The sequence below is a fragment of the Anomalospiza imberbis genome, chromosome 16, assembly GCF_031753505.1.
Source record: "Anomalospiza imberbis isolate Cuckoo-Finch-1a 21T00152 chromosome 16, ASM3175350v1, whole genome shotgun sequence".
Classification (NCBI taxonomy): Eukaryota; Metazoa; Chordata; class Aves; order Passeriformes; family Viduidae; genus Anomalospiza; species Anomalospiza imberbis.
In genome coordinates this window covers 14,467,511-14,491,145 of record NC_089696.1, presented here as the reverse complement: position 1 = coordinate 14,491,145, position 23,635 = coordinate 14,467,511, and the positions used below count along the sequence as shown (strand labels likewise).

Below are 23,635 nucleotides of genomic sequence, written 5' to 3'. Positions count from 1 at the left end.
ATGTAGGTTTTTTAGCCAGGCGGCGCGGATTGGCTGCGGCTGCTGGCAAGATGGCGGCGCCCAGGGAGCGGCGCTGAGCGCGGCGGGGACGAAGTTGCTATGTCGTCTGTCGCGATGTGGCGCGGCTGTCGCCGCCTGTGGTGGGCCCACTCCCCGTCCGCTCGGCTCCCCCGACCGCCTCCTGCAGATGCTGGGAGCGGCCCGGTGGGGTCATGTGGGCGCCGGGCCTATGCCCCGCCGACAGGTGAGGGAGCACAGGAGCGGCTCCAGCCCCGTGTGGGGAGAGGGATCCTCCCCTGGGGACCCTCATGCCGGGGTCACCCAGGGCAGGGCTGGGATCGGCACGGCCTCGCTGAGCGGCCCCGGGGCTGGGGCTGTCCCCCGCGCCCTTTCCCTGGCGTTAATGTGTGTTTGGAGCGGGCAGGGTTCGCTGGCAGCACGGCCGAGCCCTCGCTGAACCAGTTTGTTACGCTTGTTTTTGTGTTTTGTTGGGTTTTAGGGATTATGAGGGAATGGGACTCAGACGAGGGGGTTCAGGTATGTTCTGGCCCGCGTATACCTATCCAGAGATTTTGCTGGAATCACGTGGGTTTGAGAACAGTAAAATTAATGTCATTTTGTCGGAGGTGAGGCTGCAGTATCGCGGTGACTCATGACAAGGTTTTGGGAGTCACTGATGAGCCTCGGGGCTCCTCTGGGGTACACACACTTTAATCTGTTTTTAGAACTGTGCCTGAGGCCCCAGAGCTCACAGGTCACCGAGCCTGAGCAATTCCTTCAGTTTCCCCGGTGGGAATGTGCTGGTTTTAGCCTGGAATAGCAGACCTGCAGGCTGACCTGTTTGCTGTGCCCTTCACGAGTCAGATTTATGGCTTTGGGATTTACAGCCTGGTTGCTGTTGTCAGGGGAATGGCTCATGGATTCTTCCTGCCTTGTGGGAGGGGTGTGAGCCTTTGGGAGGGTGTAATCCCGCTCTCACAGTGTTAGGAGTGCTGGTAGCAAAGGATGCTGCTCCCAAAATGAGACCTGAAATTTCCTCAGGCTCATCTTGTTGGTGGAGCAGGTATATTCCTGAGCTGGACTGGGATGTTTGGGCTGCAGTGTCCTTTGGGATTAATTTGTCTAGAGTGACTGTAATTGTAGACTCTGGAAAGGCTGACCCTGAAGCAGAACAACTGAGGAGAGGTGGGACAGGCCTGCTTGAGAAACCAGCCCTGCCACACCCTGAGGCAGCTGAGCCCCCAGCCTGGCAGGAGTGTAGCTGGTTCTCTTTGCTCCTGGTGGAACTCACTGCAGCTCACAGCTTGGAAACTGTGGATGAAGGGCTGGGGTTTTGTGGCTAGGCCACCTCGACAGCACCAAAGCTCTGTCTGTTCTGAGCTGTGATGGGGAGCAGGGGAAGGGGCTGAACATTCTCTGTTTGCCCTCTGAATGTTCTCTTTGCCTTCTGTTTCTGTGCCTAGAGAGGAAGAGGTTCTACCAGAACGTGAGCATCTCGCAGGGGGAAGGTGAGTATGGCCACAGGCATGGGATGGGATGGGATGGGATGGGATGGGATGGGATGGAGGGGCTGAGCCCTAGGAGAGGTGTCATCACCCCACACCACATCAGCACCTGCAGCCCAGGCTGTGGCAGTGGCAGGTTTGTCACCAGCTGCTGTGCCCCCTTCTCATCTACAGCAAAGCTGCATGGTGGGAAGCAGCTTCCAGGACCAAGTGTATCCAAGTGATGGTGGGAAACCTGAGTATTCCTGGTCTCTTGCTCCTCTCAGCTCCAGCTCTGAATCTGCTCCTGCTGTGGGGTTGTCTGTTGTTCCTTAGTGCCTGCTCCTCTTTGATTCCCCAGGATTTCTACTCTGATTCCCCAGGAGGCTTTGAAATAAACCTGGATCACCGAAAGCTGAAAACGCCCCAGGCCAAGCTCTTCACTGTCCCCAGCGAGGCCTTGGCCATTGCAGTGGCAACAGAGTGGGATTCCCAGAAAGACACCATCAAGTTCTACACGATGCACCTGGTGAGCACGGCAGGGTGGAGTGCTGAGACCTCCAAATGCAGAATGTGGAGGCAGCAGGTTGTCCTGCTCCTAATGAGCAGAAAGTTAGGACTTTCTCTGGGCTGGCCAGGTGCCTGTCTAGAGGGAATCTGTGTCACTAGTGGAACGTGAGAAGGGGCTGGACAGTGTTATTTGGAATAGTGAGGGGCAGGAGGAAACTGAGCTCTGGAGCAATCCAATTCTTCCCTGCTGATTAATGAGCTGTTTCCAGGGATTCTGAAAGATTTGAGAAGATACCTATTACATTAGCCATTTTGTAGCCCTGCACCCCTCAGTTGTTCATTTGCCACAGATCCCTCTGCTTCTTCTTGGCATTGTACCATGGAAGTTGCTGTTTTTTCAAGCCTGGAATAACAGCAGTTTCTACTGCTTTTATCCCCAGACCACTCTGTGCAACACAGCGCTGGACAATCCCACGCAGCGAAACAAAACGCAGCTGATCCGAGCGGCTGTGAAGTTCCTGGAGACAGACACAGTCTGGTATGAGATGGGGACCCAGCTGGATTTTGGAAAGAGGGTTGGGTAAAATGAGGGAAGACATCTGCACTCACCCAGTCATGGCATGGCTCTGTGCTGGTTTTTGCCTGAGGGATTGAATTAGTTTAGATCAATCCTGCTTGTGCAAACCTGGTTGTAGTCTGTGCACCCAAAGAAGGAGCATTGGATTTGGTCCTCTGTTTTGGACACCTCCCTGCTAGGCAAGGGTGAGAGCAGTGGGAAATGAAGATCTTGGAGAAAAGAAAACATCTTTGAAAGGCCTGTGGGGATCTGTCAGCCAGTCCCTGTTATTCCTGTGCCAGTACAGATAGCTCAGACTACTTGTACCAGTCCCAAAATGCCCTACATTCCTTAAAGTCCCTGTAAGCTGTAGGATCAAGCCTGTTCATGCCCAGGCTCCTGTCCCAGCCTCCACTGGCAGCTGCACGGTTCCTGTGGAGAGAGAGGAACAGGCTTGCCCCAGCTGCCCTTGTGGCTTTGGTCAGACTGGGGGAGCAGGGAATGCTGAGCTGAGCCACTGGGCAAGGAGAAGCAGGAGTGGCCCCACAGAGAGTTGCAGTGGGGTTTGTACCCTCCTCTAACTGCTAAATATCACTTCAGTCTGTGGCTTGGGGCTGCCTGCAGTTTTCAGTTGGCTGGTTCACTGCTCTGTTTGGTTCTGTGATGTCCCAGCTATCGTGTGGAGGAGCCTCCAGCCTTGGCAGAACTACAGAAGAATGAATGGGATCCCGTGGTCGCCTGGGCTGAGAAAAGGTGAGAGCTCAAAGGGTTCCTGGCTGCTTAAGGCCCTGCCCTGCTGAGCCCTGGAGCTCTGGTGCTTAGAAGTGCCAGGGCCACAAGCCCCATGAGCCCTGGGCCTTTCCCCTGGGCTTTGCTAAGGGTTTGGGTGATCGTTCCAGGTACAATGTGACAATTGGCTCCTCGACCAGCATCCTGGGGCCAAACATTCCAGCCAGCACCAAGGAGACCTTCGTCAGCCATCTGGCATCCTACAACATGTGGGCCCTGCAAGGTGAGCAGGGCTGGGCCAGTGAGGAGGTGGTTCCTCTCCACGGGGCAGGAGAGTGACTGGAATGTTTTTCATCTCCTGCTCCAGGTGTGGAGGTTTATGTTTTAAATCTGCAGGTCAGGCCCTGACCTGCTTTTGTCACAGGCAGGGATTCTCTTCAGTGCCACTGGTGTTCAGGGTCTGACTGTGCTGTCCCATGAGCTGCTTGCTCCGCCTTAGCACAAATAACTTCTTTAATGCCAAACCTTCTAATGATCTAATCCCTATCTGTTGTTACCAGGAAAAGAAATCAGGCTTAGTACTCCAAAGTGCCCACACTGTGCACTGTCCTCACTTTTTTATCCTTATATCCCACTTAATCTTGCCTGAATCATTTGAATGACACTGAAAGATAAAGAAATGAAGGGAGGTTTGCTTTGCTCCAGACCTGAATGAGCAGCAGGAAGTGAAACCCACAAAAGACACAGAATTCTCAAGCTTGGGGGGATATCTCTTGCCTTTGCACAGGGAAAGGTTGTGGCAGAATAAAAGGAGGTGGTGTCCAGGGCATGGCCTTTGTCACTGTGGTGGCAGGGCCAGCACAATGCGCTTGCCTGGTGTTAACCACAGATCTGAGTGCCCAGGTGCGGGTGGGAGGATCACTGGCCCTCCCTGAGGGGATACCACAGCCGGCCTGTCTCTTCAGAGCATGTGAAGATGCTGCTGTAATGCTGCAGAAAACAGCCATGAATCTTGTTTGGTTTGGGTTATTCCCTTCCAGGTATAGAATTTGTAATCACCCAGCTGAAATCGCTGATTCTGTCCATGAGCCTGATTGACAGGCACATTACAGTAGAGAAAGCTGTGCTTCTGTCTCGCCTGGAGGAAGAATACCAGGTAAATTATGTTACAAAACAGCCCTATAATTCAAATAGCAATAATCTCAGCATGACAAATGCATCTCCCACCACAAATAACTGGCAGGGGAAGTGCCTGCTATAGCAGGAGACGTTCCACTCCACCAGTCTCCATGTCTGAGAGCGTTTGGAGCGTGCTGCTGCAGAGCAGCACCACGGGCACACCAGCCCAGAGTGCTCCCAGGGCTGCCAGTTTCTTTTCACAGAGCCCAGATGGCTGCTTTTCTCCCTCTCTAATCTGAAGTGCAAAGTTGTGGCTGACTTCTCTTTCTGAGGGTTATCCAGCCTGGAGGCTTTGGTAGACACCAAGATACCAAGCTTGCTGGAAATTAGCTTGGTGTGAAGCTCTCCTTGTCCCAAAAGTGGCTGAAGTTGGGAATCTTTTCATCCTCCTGTTAAGAGGCTTTGCCTCAGACCCCAGTACAGATGAAGCACATCCTGATCTCGAGATATCCCTGCCTCAGCAGTCGAGGATCATCTCAGTTCCTGGGGGTGGGGGGGTTACCTGTGCTTGACAAACATGAGAAGGGAAGCTGAGAGTTGCTGAGATGCTTTGAGTATAATCCATGTTCCTCCTCTCCTTCAGATTCGGCGCTGGGGCAACGTGGAGTGGGCCCACGACTACGACCTGTGTGAGCTGCGTGCTCGCACGGCAGCTGGGACTCTCTTTGTTCACCTCTGCTCAGAGAGCTCAACTGTAAAACACAAGCTGTTGCAGGACTGAGGCAGCTGGGCAGGGCACAGAAAGAAAATGTCCAGCTGGGAATTGCTGGCCTGAACCCAGTGGATGGTAGCCACCTTCCTCCCATTCCACTTTTCCTGGGATCAGCTTCATGTGCTGTGGTTTTGTGGACAACTCTTCACTTGGATTGCCTGCTGCAGTGCAGCACACAAGGAGGAGAGGTCAAGGTGAGTTTCCTCTGAATCCCCAAGCCAGCAGCTCTGTCCTTTCCTGGTGTCTGTAACTCATCAGAGGAGCTCCCACAGAAGAAACAGCTTCCTGGGCAGGGCACGGCACAGACATACCCAGCATATGCCACATGTCTTCATAGCTGCCAGCTCCTGACACACACTTGTTATGGAAATCTGAAAACAGACTCCACTGCATCTGTTGTTCATCCCTCGGCGTGCCTGTCTGTAACACCAGGGTCTCTGTGTTCCATTAAAGACTCGCCCCTGTGAGGTACCAAAAGCTGCGTGTCTTTGTTTCAGTCACCAAACTGTGGGGCGGGTCCTGAGCTGCCAGGTTGTGGGCAGGTGCTGGGATGGCTCCAGGTATTAAAAATCACAGACCAGAGCAGACAGTAACTACTGTGTGAACCACTCCGTGCAGCTGAGGAGGTAGCAAGGAGACAACTGTATAGTCGTGGAGCAAGAGGGGTAAAACCAGGGCTCCAGCCATCTTCAGAAGCACAGAGCATGATGAGCTGAATCTGTGTTTGACAGGCAGCACCAGCCACGGGGTTTTGTGAGACCTGCTGTGCCCCTGGCGAGCACAGCCACCCTCTCGTTTAACCTTCCCACCTTCTCCCTGCTGCCTGCCTGGAGCAGCACCGCCCCGGCCAGCACCGTTCTTCAGAAGCTGCCCACAAGCGAGCATGGCAGCGCCTGTCACCGAGCAAGGAGGGGAATTAATGACTCCTCACTTGGCTGTCGTGAGCGGCGGCGCGTGAGCTCCTGTGGAACCATTGATTTCCCTTCCTGCTGGCTGGGGGCTGCTCTGCTCACGCTGCAGAAAGCCGATTGCGAGAAGGGGTGAGAAGATGAGGCTCCCAGGCATACGGAGCCCCCGCCAGCCTTGTGCTCGCTGAGCTGGAAACCTGCTGTTATCTCGGGGGTGGTTTGATGGAGAGTGTTCCTCTCCCGAGCTGCTGCCTCGTGCCAGCAGCTCACAGGTTCCTGCCACTGAGCTCACAGGTATCGAAGCTTTCAGGCATGATATGCTACAATGATTTGGTTCAATCAGCTCACAGCTGATCCATAACCCCTTGTGACCAGGTCTGAGTTGTCTGCACGGGCTTTGTGCCAATGTGATGGAAGAGACAGGGCTTTGGATGCTTTTCCAGAGTCAAGAAGTAGCTTTTATTTGCAGTTTATGGTGGATGGAAGAAGTATGCATTTGGTCTGAAATGTCCCAGGCAGCTTGGCCATAGAGAGGCAGCTGTCCCTGCTGGGGGCTGTCCTGTGTGCCCCAGCTGAGGCAGCTCCCCAGCCCTATTCTGTAGGCTCCAGGATCACTGTGCTATCCAGCTCCTTCTGCAGAGTGTTGATGAAGCAAATAATCTTTTTGATACAGGCACGGTTTCTGTCGCTCTCGGTTTGGAAAGCCTGGACAGATTGAAACCAAGCAGTGAATCTGCAGGTGTGTCAAGGTCCAGCAAAGATCTGGGAGTGTATCTCCTCACAGTGTCCCTGCCACTTGGGCCAGACCTGTCTGTGCCCCATCCCCCTGAGTGTGAGAGTCTCTTACCTTCCCTGTCACTGAGATCTGCCACTGGTAGGTGTTGCAGAGCATGTCACTCTCTCGCTTATCAATCTTCCGCAGGCGGATGCTGTGGGACATGTTGATGATGTTGACAATGGTGTTTTTGTCCTCAAAGAGCTGGGAGGTAACGTGACCGGATGAGAGGAGGGGTGAGCACACAATGAACGAGCAGCACAGCAGTGCTCAGAGGGAGAAACCCTCTGTCTCAACCTGGCAAATCCCTACTCATCGGGATGAATCCAGGGCTCTATCCTTGGCCTTGCTGCGGTGTAATGGGGCATTATCCCTAACACAGGTGGGGAAACAGAGGCAGCACCCTTGGCCCCACGTGCTGAAATGGGGAGATCAGTGCAAGCAGGGCTGCTGTGCAGCTGGTGTGGAAGAAAGGCTGTATATGCTCCAGCATGCCTGGAAATGGAAAATCACACTTGGAAGGGATTCCTGCACTGCTGGCGCTGGCCGTAAATCTTCATTTTTGGATAGTCCCAGCTTCTAATGGAAGCGGTGACTTCCCTCATGGCTCTAAATAGAGGGTGGCTTCACTAACCCATAATGAGTCTCCTCCTGCAGCCAAGTGCAGCTGTTGGGCAAATGAATTCCCTTCTCCATGGGAATGGATGGCAGTGAAGCAAAATGGGTGCACGGCAGTGGTGCGGAACTGCCACCATCTGCACAGGCCATAAAGCAGCAGCTCCCCGGGGGCTCAGGGGTCTGGTTTGTGTCTGTCAGCTTGTGATTACCTGGACTGACAGGGGGCTGGGATAATCTGGACAGAGCAAAACCGCAGCTAATGCAAATTCAAGTAATTTAGCCACTAAATGAAGGAATTAAAATGAAGGAATTATGGAGGCAAAAAGGGCAGCAGCGTTGCTGAGTGGAGCACTGCAACAATGTTGGTGCTTTTGGAAAGGCTCCTGGGATCTTTGCTTGCACAGCAAGACTGAGGGCTCGGTGGAAGGCTCCATTTAAAGTGTCATGTCCTGCCTCCAGATCAGCTCATGGGCTCAGGAGCTCCAGGAAGGGATTTTGAAATCACTGAGGCAAACAGAGCCCTGGTGTAAGAAATTCAGAGCAGTGTTGGGATTCTGCTGAGAGAGCAGGGAGAGTCTGAACAAAACCAGCCATGAGGGAGTGCAACAAAGATGCTGCCTGAGTGCCTGGAAATCAGCCAGAGCAGTGACTTGTGCTGGAGGCAGGAGGGAGATTTCCTCAGCACCTCTCCTGGGCTGCTGCCACCAGCTCTGGCAGTGCCCAGGGAAACCTGCAGTGCAGTTATCTCCTGTCCTAGTCAGTGGAGATGTTCAGAGGCACCACAGTTTAGCCAAGCAGCTGGACCCTCTAGGAAGGAGGTTATGCTGTGGTTCAGGTATGGCTCTGGCAGCAATGAGCCTCCTTGAAATTCTGTCCCTTCAGAGAAGAGGCTGTGGCCTCATTTTCTTGCCTATTCTCTCACAGACATTAATGGTTTTGGTGACCTCACCCTTCGAAGATCATCTGGAGAATCCTCTTCAAGCTCACAGCGGTCCAATTTCTTCAGAGTGGCCATGGCAATCTCCATCAGCTTTTCATGGTGTTGATTTTCCAGGTCCCGGCACTGGCTAAACGTACAGAACATGGCTGAGGAAAAAGCTGACCACACCACTCATCTATGGAGATTAAATGACCTCCTGTAACTGGGACCAAGTGTCTGCACAGGGGGATTCTGCAGAAATGAGCCTGACTGCTCCCAGAAGCTGCTGTGGTGTCAGGATATCAGGATACACACTTTCATTTCTTAATCATACACTGAGTCTCATCTTTACTGCCAAATATGACAGAGGAGTGAGAGAGGACCTGGGATTGCCAGGGAAATTGGAAGAGGCCTGCAGGTGAAAGCTAAGCTCTGAATGCAGTGCAATTATTTGCACCAGGCCATCAGATTTCTAGATTTAAAGCAGTGTGACCTGACACTCAAGCACTTCAATATTCTCATATAACTTTTTTCATCACACATCAAAAATACAAAAATGAACACCATTTAAAGAGTATTCAACCAGAATTGTAGATATTTCATTTACTGCTATGGCAGGAAGGTACCTAGACAACAGTCTAACCAGATCTTCCCTCTGTTTTGTCTTCTCTGCATGGAGAAGAAAGGAAGATTCCCAACAGGGTGAAAGCTGCCTAAATCCTACAGACTTTCAGCACAGTAGAATTTAGATCTTTCTGTGCTCTCCATAGTCTCCACATAAAGAAGCTGGGCACGTTAAATGACCGTTCCTCAAGGCTGGGAAAATATATTTTCTATTAATTAAAATTAAAAAAAAAAGTTTTTATAGTGGAAGCTCATTTTTTGATTTAGAGGTGAGGTGTATGTGCATGACTGGAAGGTCCAGGCCAACCTACTGTGAAAAGGATATATCCCTTGAATGCTTTCAGTGAATGTTGATGCTATGACATCAATGCTTCTTTTAAAATCCTGTAACAGTTCCTTAACAGAGAGGAAAAAGAGGAAATATCACAATGAAAACTTGCACAAACATAACAAGGAGTCAGAGAGTCTAGGAGGAATCTACAACTTATTGTAATTTGGAGTCACTGCTGTTATTAGCACAGTCAGAAACTGAACTGCCTCAAGCATTTAAAGTGTTTTCAAGATTTTATTCCCTTGTTCAGGGACAGAAAATCAGAATCAGTTTATTGGAGGGAAGTTGACTGAATACTACCTTTACCCAGTGTCTGGAGTAAGCCAGGGGATGCTTTGTTACCCTCACCTAAGCAGTGCCTGGAGAGGGCTGGATTCCCATACCCTGCCTTACTGCAGCCTCCTTGTCCTTGTCTGTATGAAGAGCCTCTTGTCAGAAGCACAACCCCTGCCTGGGCTTTACTGCAGCTCTTGGTTTAGTCCTCAGAAATTAAAATTGCAGCTGCCTGTTCCCTCTCTCAGAAATAGCTGATGGAGAATCTGTGAAGTGTTGCACTTAAATGTCTTGGTACCTGAATCCTGCACATCCAGCAGGGCACAGAGGGAGGAATGTTTCTGCTCATCCCATCAGTGATTGCAGATATGTAAGGGCCAACTCAGAAAACACTAAAAAGGCACGATCCTGATGCAGTGAGGATCTGTTTTGAGCTGCTGCTTCCTGCCATTCCTGCTCACAAAACTAAACTGCTGCAGACAGGCCACAGCTCCTGCCTGCTCATTTTTAAACAGATTAGTTTGGGTTTTTTTCCTTCGATGAAGATGCTCATCAGCAGCCTTGCCCTAGTTTTTGAGGAAAAATCTGGGGAGGAAAAAGCAGCTATTATGCAAGCAAATGCAGCAAGCTGAGCAGGAACGTGTATAATCTTATAGCAAAGATCAGCTTCAAAGAATGATATCTCTAGAATTCCAAATGCATACCCCATGCTATGCAGCAACTTGTGCAGACTTATAACGTGATTGCACAACCTGCCTGCCTCTGAAGTGTGGGAAATCAGCTTGGATAGATGGGATGGACATACTGTGTTCTGCTCTGAGAAACAGAAATCTGCTGTAAGGTATCAATGTCCAGGGCCTGATTTCGCTCCCATCAACTTTGAACAGAGAAAGAATAAGACGGGGACAAAACATTTCCAGAGTGGAAGTCCTGGGCCTCCCTCTTTGTGAATAAGCTGCTACACAGGGCTGCAGGGACAGAGAATTGACTCCCCAACATTCTGGCTGTGAGGTCCCACAGGTGTGAGCTTGGATCTCACCTCCAGGTCGTAAGACACCAGTGCTTCCAAGGTCATGAGTGCATCCCACAGCTGATTAATGTCCTCCTTGCCCTGGGCTCGTTTAGACTCAGCAGTTTCACCACTCCCAGCCTGAGAAAGCTCATCCAGCCTCTAAACACAGAGATACATGAATTAGAGTTTGTGTTCAGCACTCCATTGCAATTTAATTAACTTGTTACATGTGTGAGAAAAGTTCCTGCCGCTGATTAGCTGAAATGAAATGTGATGATTCAGGGAAGTCTCCAGATTTACATAGTGGGTAGTCAACAGTGCTGAGGTTTGCTGCTGCAGGAGGATTGGGAAAACTCTTCCTCATCCTCCACTCAGCAGAAGACTTTGCTCCTTCTATGCTTCCAATTTTGGTTCCCCCTCATTTCAAGCAAAAAAAAAAAAAAAAACCAACAACATTTAATTCTTGACATTGCTGGCTGTGAAGAAGAAATTAACAATTGGTTTGGAGAAAAAAAGGCAGGTGTAAATCCTGATCCACTTCCTGCCAAGGAGAATCTTGACTGATTTCCAGTAGGGTCAGGATTTAGTATTCTGAATATGGAATACCTATCATTGCCTGCCTTCCTCTTACAGCAAGGATTTATTGCCCTTCAGAATTATGTATTGATGTCACTTTTGTATCAGGCAAGATTTATGTTTGCTTGGATCAAAAAAAATCCTCTTGTGCTGCATGTGTTATTTTCAAGTCTGTTTAAAATCAGTTAACAATCAACTGCTTAAAAAAGGAGGAAAAATATATATGTTTTATTATGTCTAATCCACTCTCCTGAGAGGGAATGGAATGGGGTGAAATAAAGAATTGTGTTAAAAAACCCTGCCAAGGCTTGTGTTTGGAAATGGGGTGGATTACCCAAACTTTGCAGTTTAAAAGGGGGAAGGGGTGAACAAGGTGTCTTCTTTTCTAATGTAAACAAGTTAGGAGGCTCAAAAGGCTCCAGAGCCACTCAAGCTGCACCTCTGGGAGCAATAACTTCAAAGTTCAAGGCCTTTAATCCTCCGTAACCAACTTCAGAGTGCACAGTGATTTTACAGGTTACCCAAGTTTACATGAAAGGATTACAGACAGACAAACAGCCTAAGAACAGCTCACAGACTGCAGTCTGTTGGGACCTCTATGCCTTTTAAACTCCTCCAGCAATTTTAAATGATGGGGAAATGATGTTAAAACACTGTGTTCAGTTTTGATACAAACTCCTCTAATATTTATATGAAAATTGGCATGCTGAACCCTGTGTCCTGTTTATAGAGAATCACAGAATCCCGGAATGGTTTGGGTTGAGACAGACCTTAAAGATCATCCAGTCTCACCCCCTGCCATGGGCAGGGACACCTTCCACTATCCCAGGTGGCTCCAAGCCCTGTCCAACCTGGCCTGGGACACTTCCAGGGATGGGGCAGGCACAGCTTCTGTGGGAATCTGTGCCAGGGCCTCCCCACCCTCACAGGGAAGGATTTCTTCCTAATATCCCATCTAAGCCACCCCTCCTTTAGCTTAAGGCCATTCTCTCTTTTCACCCCTTGCAGCCCAATCCATAGCTGAGCCTGTAGGTCAGACAGAGGTGAAGGGGTAAAATCTGACCTCAGCTGTGTATCTTTGGGTTTTGTTGCTGTTTCTTTGTTTTTGTAGGTGTGAAAAATGCATATTATATGGCTCTACGCAGATATTTACTATATGTATTATGCTAGGTTGGAAAGTTATGTTGTATTAACATTTTAATAATATAGTAAATGTAGTTTTGTAAGCTTTAGCAGTTAAAATAGAAATTATGTGTGTATTCTTTTAATTAGCTCAAGAAAAGGAAAAGATAATAAAAAAATTCTTTGCACAGAGATAACAATTACAGAAACCCATAAATTTTCCAAAGGAGAGGAGTTTATGGTTTTCCTTATCAACGGAAATGAACTTTTTCAAGCTGGACTTAGACTGGAAGGCGCCTGGGGATTATAGAAAATTTTTGACACGTACCAGATGGATTTCTTGTTTTAAATAAAATATATGCATATTTATAAAGTGTTTTGTATATGCAACAGATTACCCTTTTTAAGGAGTAAAATTTCTTTTAACAGGGTCCCCCCTTTTCCTGGCTTACTTTTGTCCAGAGAGGGGTACCCAGCCCGGGCTGTAACTCTTTGCTGTTATTGTCTCATTAATTGTCCTAACTCTAATTGTGTAACCTTTATTACTACATTTGTATTATTTTTTATAACTATTTTATTTTTATTAAACTTTCTAAATTTTTGAAACAAGTGATTGGCATTTATAACATAGGTTTTGCAGGGTTTGCTTTGCTGGTTTAGGCTTATTTCATGGAAGATACAGTGAGAATTCAAGCACAACTTAACTGAATATTCAAATCAAACTTCTGATGATCTTTTAGGTCCCTTCCAACCCAAACCATTCTGCAGTTCTGTGACTCTGGTAGCGCTGCCAGCCCCTGGAGCTGCTGGATGCAGATTTCCAACGTGAGTCAGCAAGGTTCAAGGCCCCAGGAGCAGAGTGACTCAGCAGCTGTCAGCCAGTGACGGGCACTGAAATAAAAGTGACCTGGTTTCCAGCGGGAGCCAGCGCTTGTGGCTCTGCTGGTGTCACTTGTCAGGGACTTGCTCTCTCAGCTGACAGTGTTACCAGGCTTTACCCCTCCCTTATTTTATTTTTTTTTTTTTTTTCCTGTGGAAACAAAGTCATGATCCATCTATTATACATGGTTAGAAAAGGATCCAGCTAGAAGCTACGCCCTGAGCAGCCACAATGGGTGGCTGTAATTGAGCATAATGAAAAGAGAGAGTTTCTGCTTTAAAGGACTAGAAATACATTAAAATAACTTTCTCTAATTTTTTTTTTGGTTATAGTTATTTGAGCTGTTGTTGAGAAAATGAACTGAAGCAGAAAATTACTTGAAAATAAACTGAATACCCTGCAATTTCCTTCCTTTTCTTCCTGTTTTTTCAATGAGGGAAGAGCTATTGGAGGCTTCAAATAGAAGGGGAGTAGCAGTAAACATCTATCTATCTTAAAAATCAACTTTATAGAAATATTTAAATTAAAAGGAAGGTTGAGCATTTCCATTTTCTTAAATATTGATAACTTTTCTGGATGGGAAAAAAAAAAGTAAAAAACTCCACCCTGTTTAGCCACATTTTTTGTAAACACTTGAAGGACTTTTACCTTTATAGATGATAACATTATGACATATTAGTTTTGTTCTACACTGAATTCCCAGTATATATAAAGGCTGTGTTAGCTGGTTGTAGTTTGCCCAAAGGGTAGAAATTTCAATCCCCATTTTTTTTCCTACATAAAATATTAAAAAACTTTTCACATTATGTCAATGACATTATATTAGCTAATAAACCAATTTTTCTTTGTATAAATTTATGTTGTAAGAAACACATAAGGAAATATTAGTGAGTGAGCACTGGAAGAGGTTTCCCAAAGGGGCTGTGGAGTCTCCATCCTTGGAGATATTCACAGTCCTGGACAGCCTGCTGTGAGTGATCCTCCTTGACCAGAACCAGATGACTTCCAGAGATCCCTTCCACCCTCAACCACGCTGTGATTCTGTCATTAGGGATCAAGTATTAATTTCCATTACAGCACTGTCAATCCAGAATAATTTTCCTATATTTAATGTAGTTACCCCCATTTTCAGCAAAATTAAAAGCTGGTATAGGATGCAGAGAAGTCATGTATCAAACAAACAAAAGTATAACATTACCCTTTGGTTCCGACTCTCAAAGTCTGAGATTATTCTCTTGCTTTCTTGCTGGTTGACTGCCAGAATTTCATGGAGTCTTTTGTAGAATTTAGAGACCTCAGCTTCTCGTTTTTCATACTCTTCCAGTCCATATTTATACAGGTTCTCACAAACTAAGACAAACTCCTTCTTGTATGTGACAGCAGAGTCAAGGTCTTTTGCTTGCTCAGTGGAGCAACACGTTATGTTCCTTCTGCCTCTGCAAATCTGAGCATCAAGAGCTACTAGCTACTTTTATGTAAACTCTGTGGTTCTTGCTGGGAGCTGCCAAATATTCTGTCTGGGGCAGGACTGGGTCACCCGTTCACGTTTTATGCATAGGATTTTGCTGCCTTAAGGGTATAGAGAAAGCTATGGCAACTTGAGAGGGGAAAAAGGCCTTGAGGAAGAGAAGAAAATACATTCACTTGTCTGACTCTTCTGACACAGCAGCAGAAGGAAGCCTACAACCCTATCTGTCTTCACAAGTGTGAATACAGTGCCTGTGTAGTTAATAAATACAGCTCTGGAGCCCACAGCCAGAGCACAGAATAAACTACTGACTTGGTAGCATCACAAAAATAACGTCAATTTTTCTTCTGCTATTATCTTGGCAATGGAATTGTTTCTGGAGTCTATTGTAGTTAAGCCATAATGCATTTTTCCCCAACAGTGTAATGCAATTTTAAGGAAGGTCAAGTTACTGGCCTTGACAATACTCTATTAATCTGAATGAGAAAAATAAAAAGAAAAAAAAGTGTCTGCTTTCTGCTCTCCCGTGTAGGAGCAATGATCAGAAAAATGTGCTGGCCTGGAAACTTCACGTTGCCAGTTCTGGCAGGTTGTGAGATATGCGACTTGTATCATTCTGATTAGTCTGTTCCTATCTCCTACCACTTCAATTTCAACATGATTTTAGCAACTGTGCTCTTACAATCCAACCGACAGAGATTTATCTTCCAGCTCATTTTAAACTTTAAGTGGATTCCAGACTTAAAGAAAGTAAAAAGTCTTGATTTTTGAAGGGTCAGGAAAGGAGGCTACCAAAATCGTGTTTGATTCAAGGGAAGGAAAAGGAATATGGTAATTACAGCAGTGAGAATTTAAAATGCTGGGATCTCATGACCTGTTGGGGATAGAAATGAGTGGTTTTACAAATGGGCTGTCTCAAGCTGGGCTGGCCGGCTTGTCAGTAATATAAACCATTTGTTTGGAGCCCTCATATTTCACAAGATATCATGCCTTAAAGCTGTCAGTGGTCTCACAGCCTTGTAGTGTAACTTTTGGTACCGTTCCAAAATTGAACACAGACTGCCTCAGATCTTAGATCAATGTAGCTTTCAGCTCTGGACAAAAGCAACAGATGAAGAGTCCCTGTGGATGCACTTCCTTCTTAACTCAAGGCATTACCTGTCAGCTGTAGGTATTCCAAACCCAGGAAGGATATGCCTGCAGCAGGTCCCCCACTCCAGGGAGGGAAGCCAGTTTGGCAGCTTCTGTATCCTCTGCATGCAGACTGTCAAACAGGAATGATCCATTCAGGTACTCAACAAAGGCTGCCTTTGAAGAGAAACAGAGCAAAATAAGTAAAATAGAGACACCAGCCTGCTGCCAGTCCTCAGGATGTGTCTCTCCTATAAGCACCACAGCAGCAGCAGAACATGGGTGCAGACACAGTTACATGAACACAGCAGAAACACCAAGCAAGCCACGAAAGCGCCTTGCAACTGGAGTGAAACCCATCCCAGGGGCTTTGCTGCTACAGCTCTGTAGCCTAAGGATAGAAAACACTGTTTCATCTTGTATCAGATCACCGAATCATAAAATGGTTTGGGTTGGAAGGGACATTAAAGATCATCCAGTCACACCCCCTGCCATGGACAGAGACACCTTCCACTCTCCCAGGTTGCTCCAAGGCCCATCCAATCTGGTCAGGAACTCTTCAGGGATGGGGCAGCCACAGCTTCTCTGGGCAGCCTGTGCCAGTTGCTAGTTTAAGACATTACCACATACAAACACTTATTGCAAGGTTATTTAGCCTTGCAATAGAGTGACTCAGAGCAAGAGTCACTCTAGATAAGGAGTTGGTGAACTTTGGGGAGGGACAAAGGGAAGAGTTGCAGCATCCTCCCTGGCACTAAGCACTCAACTTAAGCCACTCTGATCTTCTAGAGGTCTGGAATACAGAGCCAGGCTACAACTGAAAGCACCATTCCACCTGGTCTTGCTTTCAGCCCGTTCAAAGGACTACTGTGATCTCCAAAAGTCCTGGAGAGTTTAACCATAAAACTAATGAAAAGCTTGACTTAGTGTGAAGGAGAAAAAAAAAAGACACTTCACTATGAAAACGTTAACATTTCCCTCAGACCTGTAATTTTCTTAATCTCACGTCAGGCTGATAAGCTCCCTGGGTATGATTTACTATTTAGCTTTGCAGGGTCTCTATCTGTAGTTTCATTGTTCAGCTCAAAGAATTATGTTCCTCCACGTCATGTGTATTCCACAGCAGCTCCTGTTTCCATCCAAAAGATAAGATTCAGAGATCACAGAGATTAATCTGAGCCTTAGTTTTAGCAGCGTTGATGTTAACCTCTCATTAAATCTTCAAGCAGGGAGAAGACAAGTCAGTATGTGTTGTGCTTCTTTCTCCTGAGACAATACATAGCCAGCCAAAGAAAACTTACCTGGTGGTACTCCAGCTCTTTCTGCTTTGCATCTTTTACCTCCTGCAGAGCAAGGACCCGAGCCTCCTCTTGCTCCAATAGCTTAGTAAGATCTTGATACTTTAAAGCTGCAGCTTCTCTCTGAGAAATATAAATAAAATATTTGTATTAGATTATCCAACATTGCTCAATGAGTCAGGGCGTAAGCAACTGATCTTTCTAGAACATGCACCAGAGTGCCATCTGCCTCTCCATTTCCTCATGGGCTTTTTATTAAACTACTTAGGAAGTTTCTAATCTAATCCTCATCCCATTTTTTGCTGGCATATTGCTCTGTTTCTGCATTCAGTGCATCAGATAATTCAGTTGCAAGAAGCTTTTCTCTCTCCATTTTCTCATCTTTAGAGTTGTTTTTTTTTCCTCTTTTAGCAGGAAGTTCTATTTTGACTTCTAGAATTTGAGCTCCAATTTGATCAGTCAGCGAGGTTAATACATTTTCTAGGGAGGAGAAGGTTCTTTGGAGGAGTGGATGGCGAGGTAGTACCAGGGGCAAGCACCTCATTAGCTTGAAACTGAAGCTTGACAAATTTAACTATGCAATTCTCAGACGTCCCTGATGAGCAGGGGCTGCATTCCATGACCTGGAATGCACTTCCAGTCCTATGGCAAGAGCAATGTACATTCCAAGTACAGGTCCTGCTCTGTGACAAGCAAATTTACAATTAATCATGTTCTTTGGTTACTAAAAAAAACCCCAAACCTTGAACAAAAATCTCTCTTTGTTCCTTTGAGCCCTGGAATGATAAAGCAGCTCCACTGGTTACTGCTGAGGATGAAGAGTCTTATTCTCAGAAATCAAAAGTGGGAAGTGCATCCAGGCACCTGCTTGCCTGGATTGTCAGTTTGCTACTGAAAGAAATCACTCTGTGAGCAGCAGGACCACCAAGGCTCCTTCCCCCTGGATCCATGTCTCCAGACTGATTTCCTCTGAGATTCTCTAAGAAGACTCGCACTCACACTGCAGCCTCTCTGTGGCAACACGAACCAGGCCCCTCTCCCCCACACAGCTGCTGATTTTCACAAAATCTGTGAAGACATCATGCTTCTGACACCTCTACCTCTCTGTCAGATTTGACAGAATTTGGCCTACAGGTTCACAGCTGTTATGTGGAAGCAGAATAAACACTGTGTGTTTCTGTGAGCCTGATTTCTGCGGGGAACCTGCCCCCAGTGCTGGAATATTGCTGGCACACCAACAAAGCAAAGGCTCTGTAAGATGCTGTTGCCTGATTTCCCAATCAGGGAATGCAGAAATCTCACCGTGGAGTTTCTCACGAGCTTGAAGTCCAAGTACACCAGGCTTGGAAGATGAGCAACAACAAACAGCCTGTAGTGCTCTTCACTGCAGAAAGGGTTCCCACTGAGGTTCAGTGTCTGTAAGCTTTTTAACCTCCTGAGATAGATAACCTGTGCCAAAGGGAAAGAGCTCTGTATTTCCCAGTGCTGAGGAAACACAGCCTTGGAATTTATTGCTTTTATTACAGTTGAGCTGCAATATGTATTCTGCTCTGCTGCCAAATTCACACGACAGTCAATTATGAGTTTCTAATGGTTTTGGGAAAGGAAATACTTAAATTCACGCTGGCAGAATCTAGACAATGGGTGGAGAGAGGAGGCAGATGGGCTGCACAAATCACAGGTCCTAAATTGGTAAGATGCCCTCAAAAGAACCCCAAATAAATCCTAGCCTCCCCCCTTTTCTAATGTGCAGCCACTTTTTCCTTTTCTAGCTTTCATGGGAGCCAATAGGAATTTTGCCATGGCTGAGAGCAGTCACAGAACTGGGCCCCCATGAGTCAATAATCTAAAAGAAAAATGGCTGCAGTAAGCACTTAACACCAGAGGACCAAAACCATAGCTCAGACTACTTAGAAGTCCTAAGAAGAATTTTATCACCTAAGGAGGGGCTTGGACACAATGGCAAATGCCAGTTTTAGAATATCTGATCCTTCAGCAGGGAATATTTGCAAAGCCAGGGAACACTCACATCTTCCAGAATGGTCAGGTTATTCTTCCCTATGGAGAAAATCTGCAGCTCTTGCAATGTGTCCATGTGCTCAATTTTAGATATTCTGTTATTGTAGAGACTGAGGTCCTGCAGTTTGACAAGAGTATCCAGGCCCTCAATTACTTCAATATTGTTGAAGGACAGGTCTGGGGAAGAATTTATAAATCAAGCATCAAATTATTTATTGCAGAACACCCTGATTCTGCCCTTTAGTTCTAGATGTAGCAGTTTAGGTACAGATTTTTCTCAGGGGTGGTCCAGGTCCCACAGGAAATGCTCAGCATTAAATCATCCTTTATTCCCATCTACTCCTTGCAATTGTCTGTGCAACTTTTAAATGAGAGGAAAAGCTGCAGTTAGTCCACGCAGAGTCCACATACACAGCCTGAAAGGGACTTCTGCCTTACGGGGAAACACAAAACAAGAGGTGAGGAAATGCCCTTAGAGGGGAATTTTTGTGATAAATCTCCACTGTCTTGTTTCTTGCAGACTCTGTCCTGCCACACCAATGCCACAGTTGTGGTCACTCCCACAGGACCAAGATAAAGCAGTTCCATGTCAGTGGAATTATGCAAAGGCTCACTTTAGCTGTTTCACTTATTGAAATGTCCTCTTCCCCTGGCAGAACATCTCTCCTAACACCTACGCTCACCATGACTAAGGGCAGGATTTGCCTTTGGACTGGTACTGAGCAAGCCAAAAGTCCAAAAACATTTTATGAGGTCTCTTGGGTGGCTGAGACACTTGTACAGCAGCAGCTGAGCCACTGCAGCCTTTGGGCAAACAAAATAAGTGAGTGTGCTTCAAAACACTGTGCTTACACTGATCAGCTGGTGATTCACAAGTGCCTCAGTCATCTGTGGAGCAGCACAGTGCAAACAACTGGGTGGAAGAACCCATTAGACATTTCCCAACATGCTTATGAGCTCAAGCCCTGCATGCTGAGGATATATTTAGAATTCCAGCCAGCAACGTGGCTGCAGTTCCAGGGAATGCTCTAAGCTGTGCATCTGTGTAGCTGCAAGCAGTCACATAAGGCTACAAGGATGGGCACTCCTTGGGACAAGGATGACACCAAGCCCTTAAGGATATTGGGGTTGTAGGCTTTGGAACGCCTGCAGCAGCTTCGGAAACAGAATGCAGGCTTCTAAATCACAGAGGTGTTTCCATAAATATTCCTGAAAGTCACCCCTAAACACAATACAAACCTTGGAAACAACCTTGAAACCTCAGTCTCCTGTTCCTGCCACATCAAACATATTAAACCCAGTTTTTAAACATTTGAAGGATTGTTTTGCAGCTCTGATACTCAGGCATTTTGACATTTGACAGTCAAATAAGGAGACACACAGACAGCTGACAGCCTTCCCAGGGTAAGCTCCTATCAGTCGTGTTTGAGAAGGAAGGTGACATCTAGGTTTATCACAGATTGCTCTGCACCTGCAAAGGCATCCACCCTCCTCTGTCTGAATCTCACCAAGCCATACAAGGTGAACCAGACTCTCCAGACCTTCTATCTTCTCAATGACGTTGTTGTCCAGCTGCAGTTTAGTCAGATTCTCTAATGGCCACAGATTATCAATCTGCAGGATGTCTAAAGCGACAGGGAAAAAAAAAAAAAGGAAAGAAAAAGAAAAGAAAATTGCTTTTCACATGAGCCAGCTTTGTTTTAGCAGACACTGTCTTGCACAAGGAAAACACGTCCAGTCTTGCCTCCAAAAGGATTTTCAGCGTGTGATGAGTGCCCTGGAGAGCTCAGAGGTGCACTGGCTGGACGAGATTTCAATGAAACAGCCCACTTAACCTCAGTGTCCTGCACCAGCACACGCTGCTCATCAGCGAGGCCAACGAGGCGTGCAGGGGATGCTGACTATGGCCCTGCACTCCAGTGGCTTTATGAATCCACTACTAGGAGGCCTTGACCTTCATTTTCCTCTCCAGCTCCAAGCAGGAGGTTTGGGATGAGACTCTGCTTTTCTCTGCATTTGCAGTCTAGCAGTGCCCAGCTCCTGCTTTTGTAAATGACTCTCCTGCTCCCGGGATTCTCAGCACAGGAGAGGAAGTTGGAGTCTAGTTTTTCTGTGAAGGCTGCAGTTTAGAACTAATCAATATCCCTGCATTTAGTTTCCTCCAAAAACAGAATCACAAGGGCAGGCCGTTAGTCACCACAGCAAAGCATCAGGACCAAGGTGACAGGAAATACAGAACATTCTCACTCCCATTCCTCTTTCCCCTGCAATGGCTTCCCAGAAGATTTCATCTGCTGTCCTGCTATCCTTATTCAGTGAGGGCACCATAAACCAAGGAATTGCACACGCAAAATATTCACACAGCTCTGGGTTTTCTATTTGCAAGCAAATCTATGCAGGATCAGGTCAAGGGAGTCTTTTCTAAGAAAATCAACTCATACACACATTATTTTACTGGAGCACACATAGAATAATCAACTGAAATTACCCCCCTCCCTCAAATACTCAAATATTGAGCCAAATGGTTTTTCTTTTCATTTTTTTGAGTGCAAGTTTACGACAGGTTTGACAGTAAGAGGCAAGCCATGGTAATGCTATGGATGACCAGAGAATGCCATCAGATTGGACTGTAATCACCAGAATCTCCCAAACAGCTCTCACACAATCACCAGCCGTGGCAGAGCCTGCCCAGGGTTGGATTTGGCCACGAACTGAGGGGTCCAACAGGCCTGTGGCCTGTAGGTGTCACCACAATATAAATGTTAAATGAGAACAGCAGTGACAATAAGAGAGGGAAGTGAAGCAGTTTTGAAGTCACCCATCAGCAAAAGCTCCCTCTGATGAAGTTCCTTTGTACAAGTGTGAGCTAAAGTCCAAGTCCAGATGTTAATTTTCACATAATAAATCCAAGCTAATAATGGTTGCTTAATTGCCAGTTACCCACTTATTCTCTTACCTTCTAGCAAAAGAAGAGGCAAAATATGTATATATTCTGATACTCACTTTTAAAACTAAATTGTAGCTCTGTCACAACCTTAACGTTAATACTTTCTTCTCTGGCAATATCTCCAAGGTCCTCTGGACACTTCTCTTCAATGGCTTTCTGAAGCATTTCATCATCAATAATGTTTGGCTCAATATTATTGAAAAACTGACTCATTGTGAGACGAAATCAGCCTTAAAGGGAAGAAAAGAAAATAAATTCAATCACTGCCTGGCTACTCTTTCCAGCAGTCATAGAATCCCAGAATCCCAGAATAGTTTGGGTAGGAAAGAACCTTAAAGATCATCTCATTCCATCCTCTGCCATGGGCAGGGACACCTCCCACTATCCCAGGTTGCCTCAAGCCCCATCCAGCCTGGCCTTGGACACTTCCATGGAAGGGGAATCCCCAGCTTCTCTTGTCAGCCTGTTCCAATGCTTGACAACCCTTTCAGTGGAGAAATTTTTCATGGAAATTTAAATATCCCTAATGTTGCCCTGGAGGCAATGAGACTATTTGTCTTTTTCAAACTGTGCAGAGTTAATGAATCGCCGTGAAGGACTTGAATCTTCAAACTTTTGCTTGTGTAAGATGTTTATAATTACAGGGTAAATTCTGATTTTGTTTTTTTTTTGCATGGGACAGCGATGATAAATGTCAGAGCTTAGAGAGGTGTGTTCTCATTATGGCATTTCATTAACAAACCAAACCTCTCTGTGGCTGTGTGCAGTACAGACCGAGGAGCAGCAGGCCCTGGATTTATCCACCCTTCACCTTCCTCTCTCTCTTTCTTGTACATTCACAGAATCGGTTGGGTTGGGAGGGACCTTAAAGCTCATCTTGTTGCAGCCCTGCCATGGACACCTTCCAGTAGCCCAGGTTGCTCCAAGCCCCAAACTGGCCTCGGACACTCCGAGGGATGTGCGCTTGTCCAGCGTCTCTTCGGACATCGCCGGTTCCAAGCACCCCTGCCCGCCGCCTCTCGCTCCCAGGGCCCACCGAGGATCAGATCCCGGCCCATCAGGCCTCTCACCCGCAGGTCCCCCGGGGTCAGGGTCGGTTCCCGGTTCCCGGTTCCCGGTTCCCGGTTCCCGGTTCCCGGTTCCCGGTTCCCGGTTCCCGGTTCCCACCCGCGCCTCAGCGCCCGTCGCTAAGGAAGCCCGGGTGCGTTGCTAAGGGCGGCACGTGACCGGCTCAGACGCCAATGGGAGTAGTGTGGGTGGGGAGGTCAGGGACCAATCAGAGCGCGAGAAATCCGTGTCAGCCAATCAGCACTGGGACCGTGCCCTGGGGCGGAGTGGGCTCTGATGATTGACGTTCCCTTTGCCCAATAATGTTACAGATAGTTTCGGGCCTCGCCCAATAGGGAATGGCAGTCTCATTGTCCTCGCTGTCCATCAAAGGGAGGGAGGGGAAAGAGGCGGGACTAGAGCGGGGGCGGGCCCTTCTCTTGACAGTGATGGACACGCTCTTTGACCAATGGTTTTGCTGCGCGTCCTGCAGCTGTCCAATTGAACGCGGGGAGGC

At 47.1% G+C, this 23,635-nt stretch overlaps 2 protein-coding genes across 2 annotated transcripts; one reads left to right on the top strand and one right to left on the bottom strand.

Annotated features, from left to right (window-relative positions):
- The first annotated feature begins 33 nt into the window (after positions 1 to 33).
- ATPAF2 (ATP synthase mitochondrial F1 complex assembly factor 2) lies at positions 34 to 5,647 on the top strand. The gene is made up of 8 exons (XM_068207222.1): positions 34 to 244; positions 1,464 to 1,508; positions 1,868 to 2,013; positions 2,435 to 2,532; positions 3,223 to 3,303; positions 3,450 to 3,562; positions 4,320 to 4,435; positions 5,042 to 5,647. The coding sequence occupies exons 1-8, from the start codon at positions 100 to 102 to the stop codon at positions 5,177 to 5,179; spliced, it is 882 nt and encodes a 293-aa protein (XP_068063323.1). The 5' UTR covers positions 34 to 99; the 3' UTR covers positions 5,180 to 5,647.
- DRC3 (dynein regulatory complex subunit 3) lies at positions 5,284 to 23,367 on the bottom strand. The gene is made up of 13 exons (XM_068207223.1): positions 23,239 to 23,367; positions 22,128 to 22,301; positions 20,633 to 20,749; positions 19,135 to 19,301; positions 18,408 to 18,554; positions 17,109 to 17,228; positions 15,872 to 15,984; positions 14,407 to 14,581; positions 10,658 to 10,789; positions 9,340 to 9,410; positions 8,421 to 8,544; positions 6,926 to 7,057; positions 5,284 to 6,783 (listed from the first exon to the last, which is right to left on the bottom strand). Exons 2-13 carry the CDS (start codon positions 22,282 to 22,284, stop codon positions 6,670 to 6,672), a joined length of 1,569 nt encoding a protein of 522 aa, XP_068063324.1. The 5' UTR covers positions 22,285 to 22,301; positions 23,239 to 23,367; the 3' UTR covers positions 5,284 to 6,669.
- Positions 23,368 to 23,635: the final 268 nt, after the last annotated feature.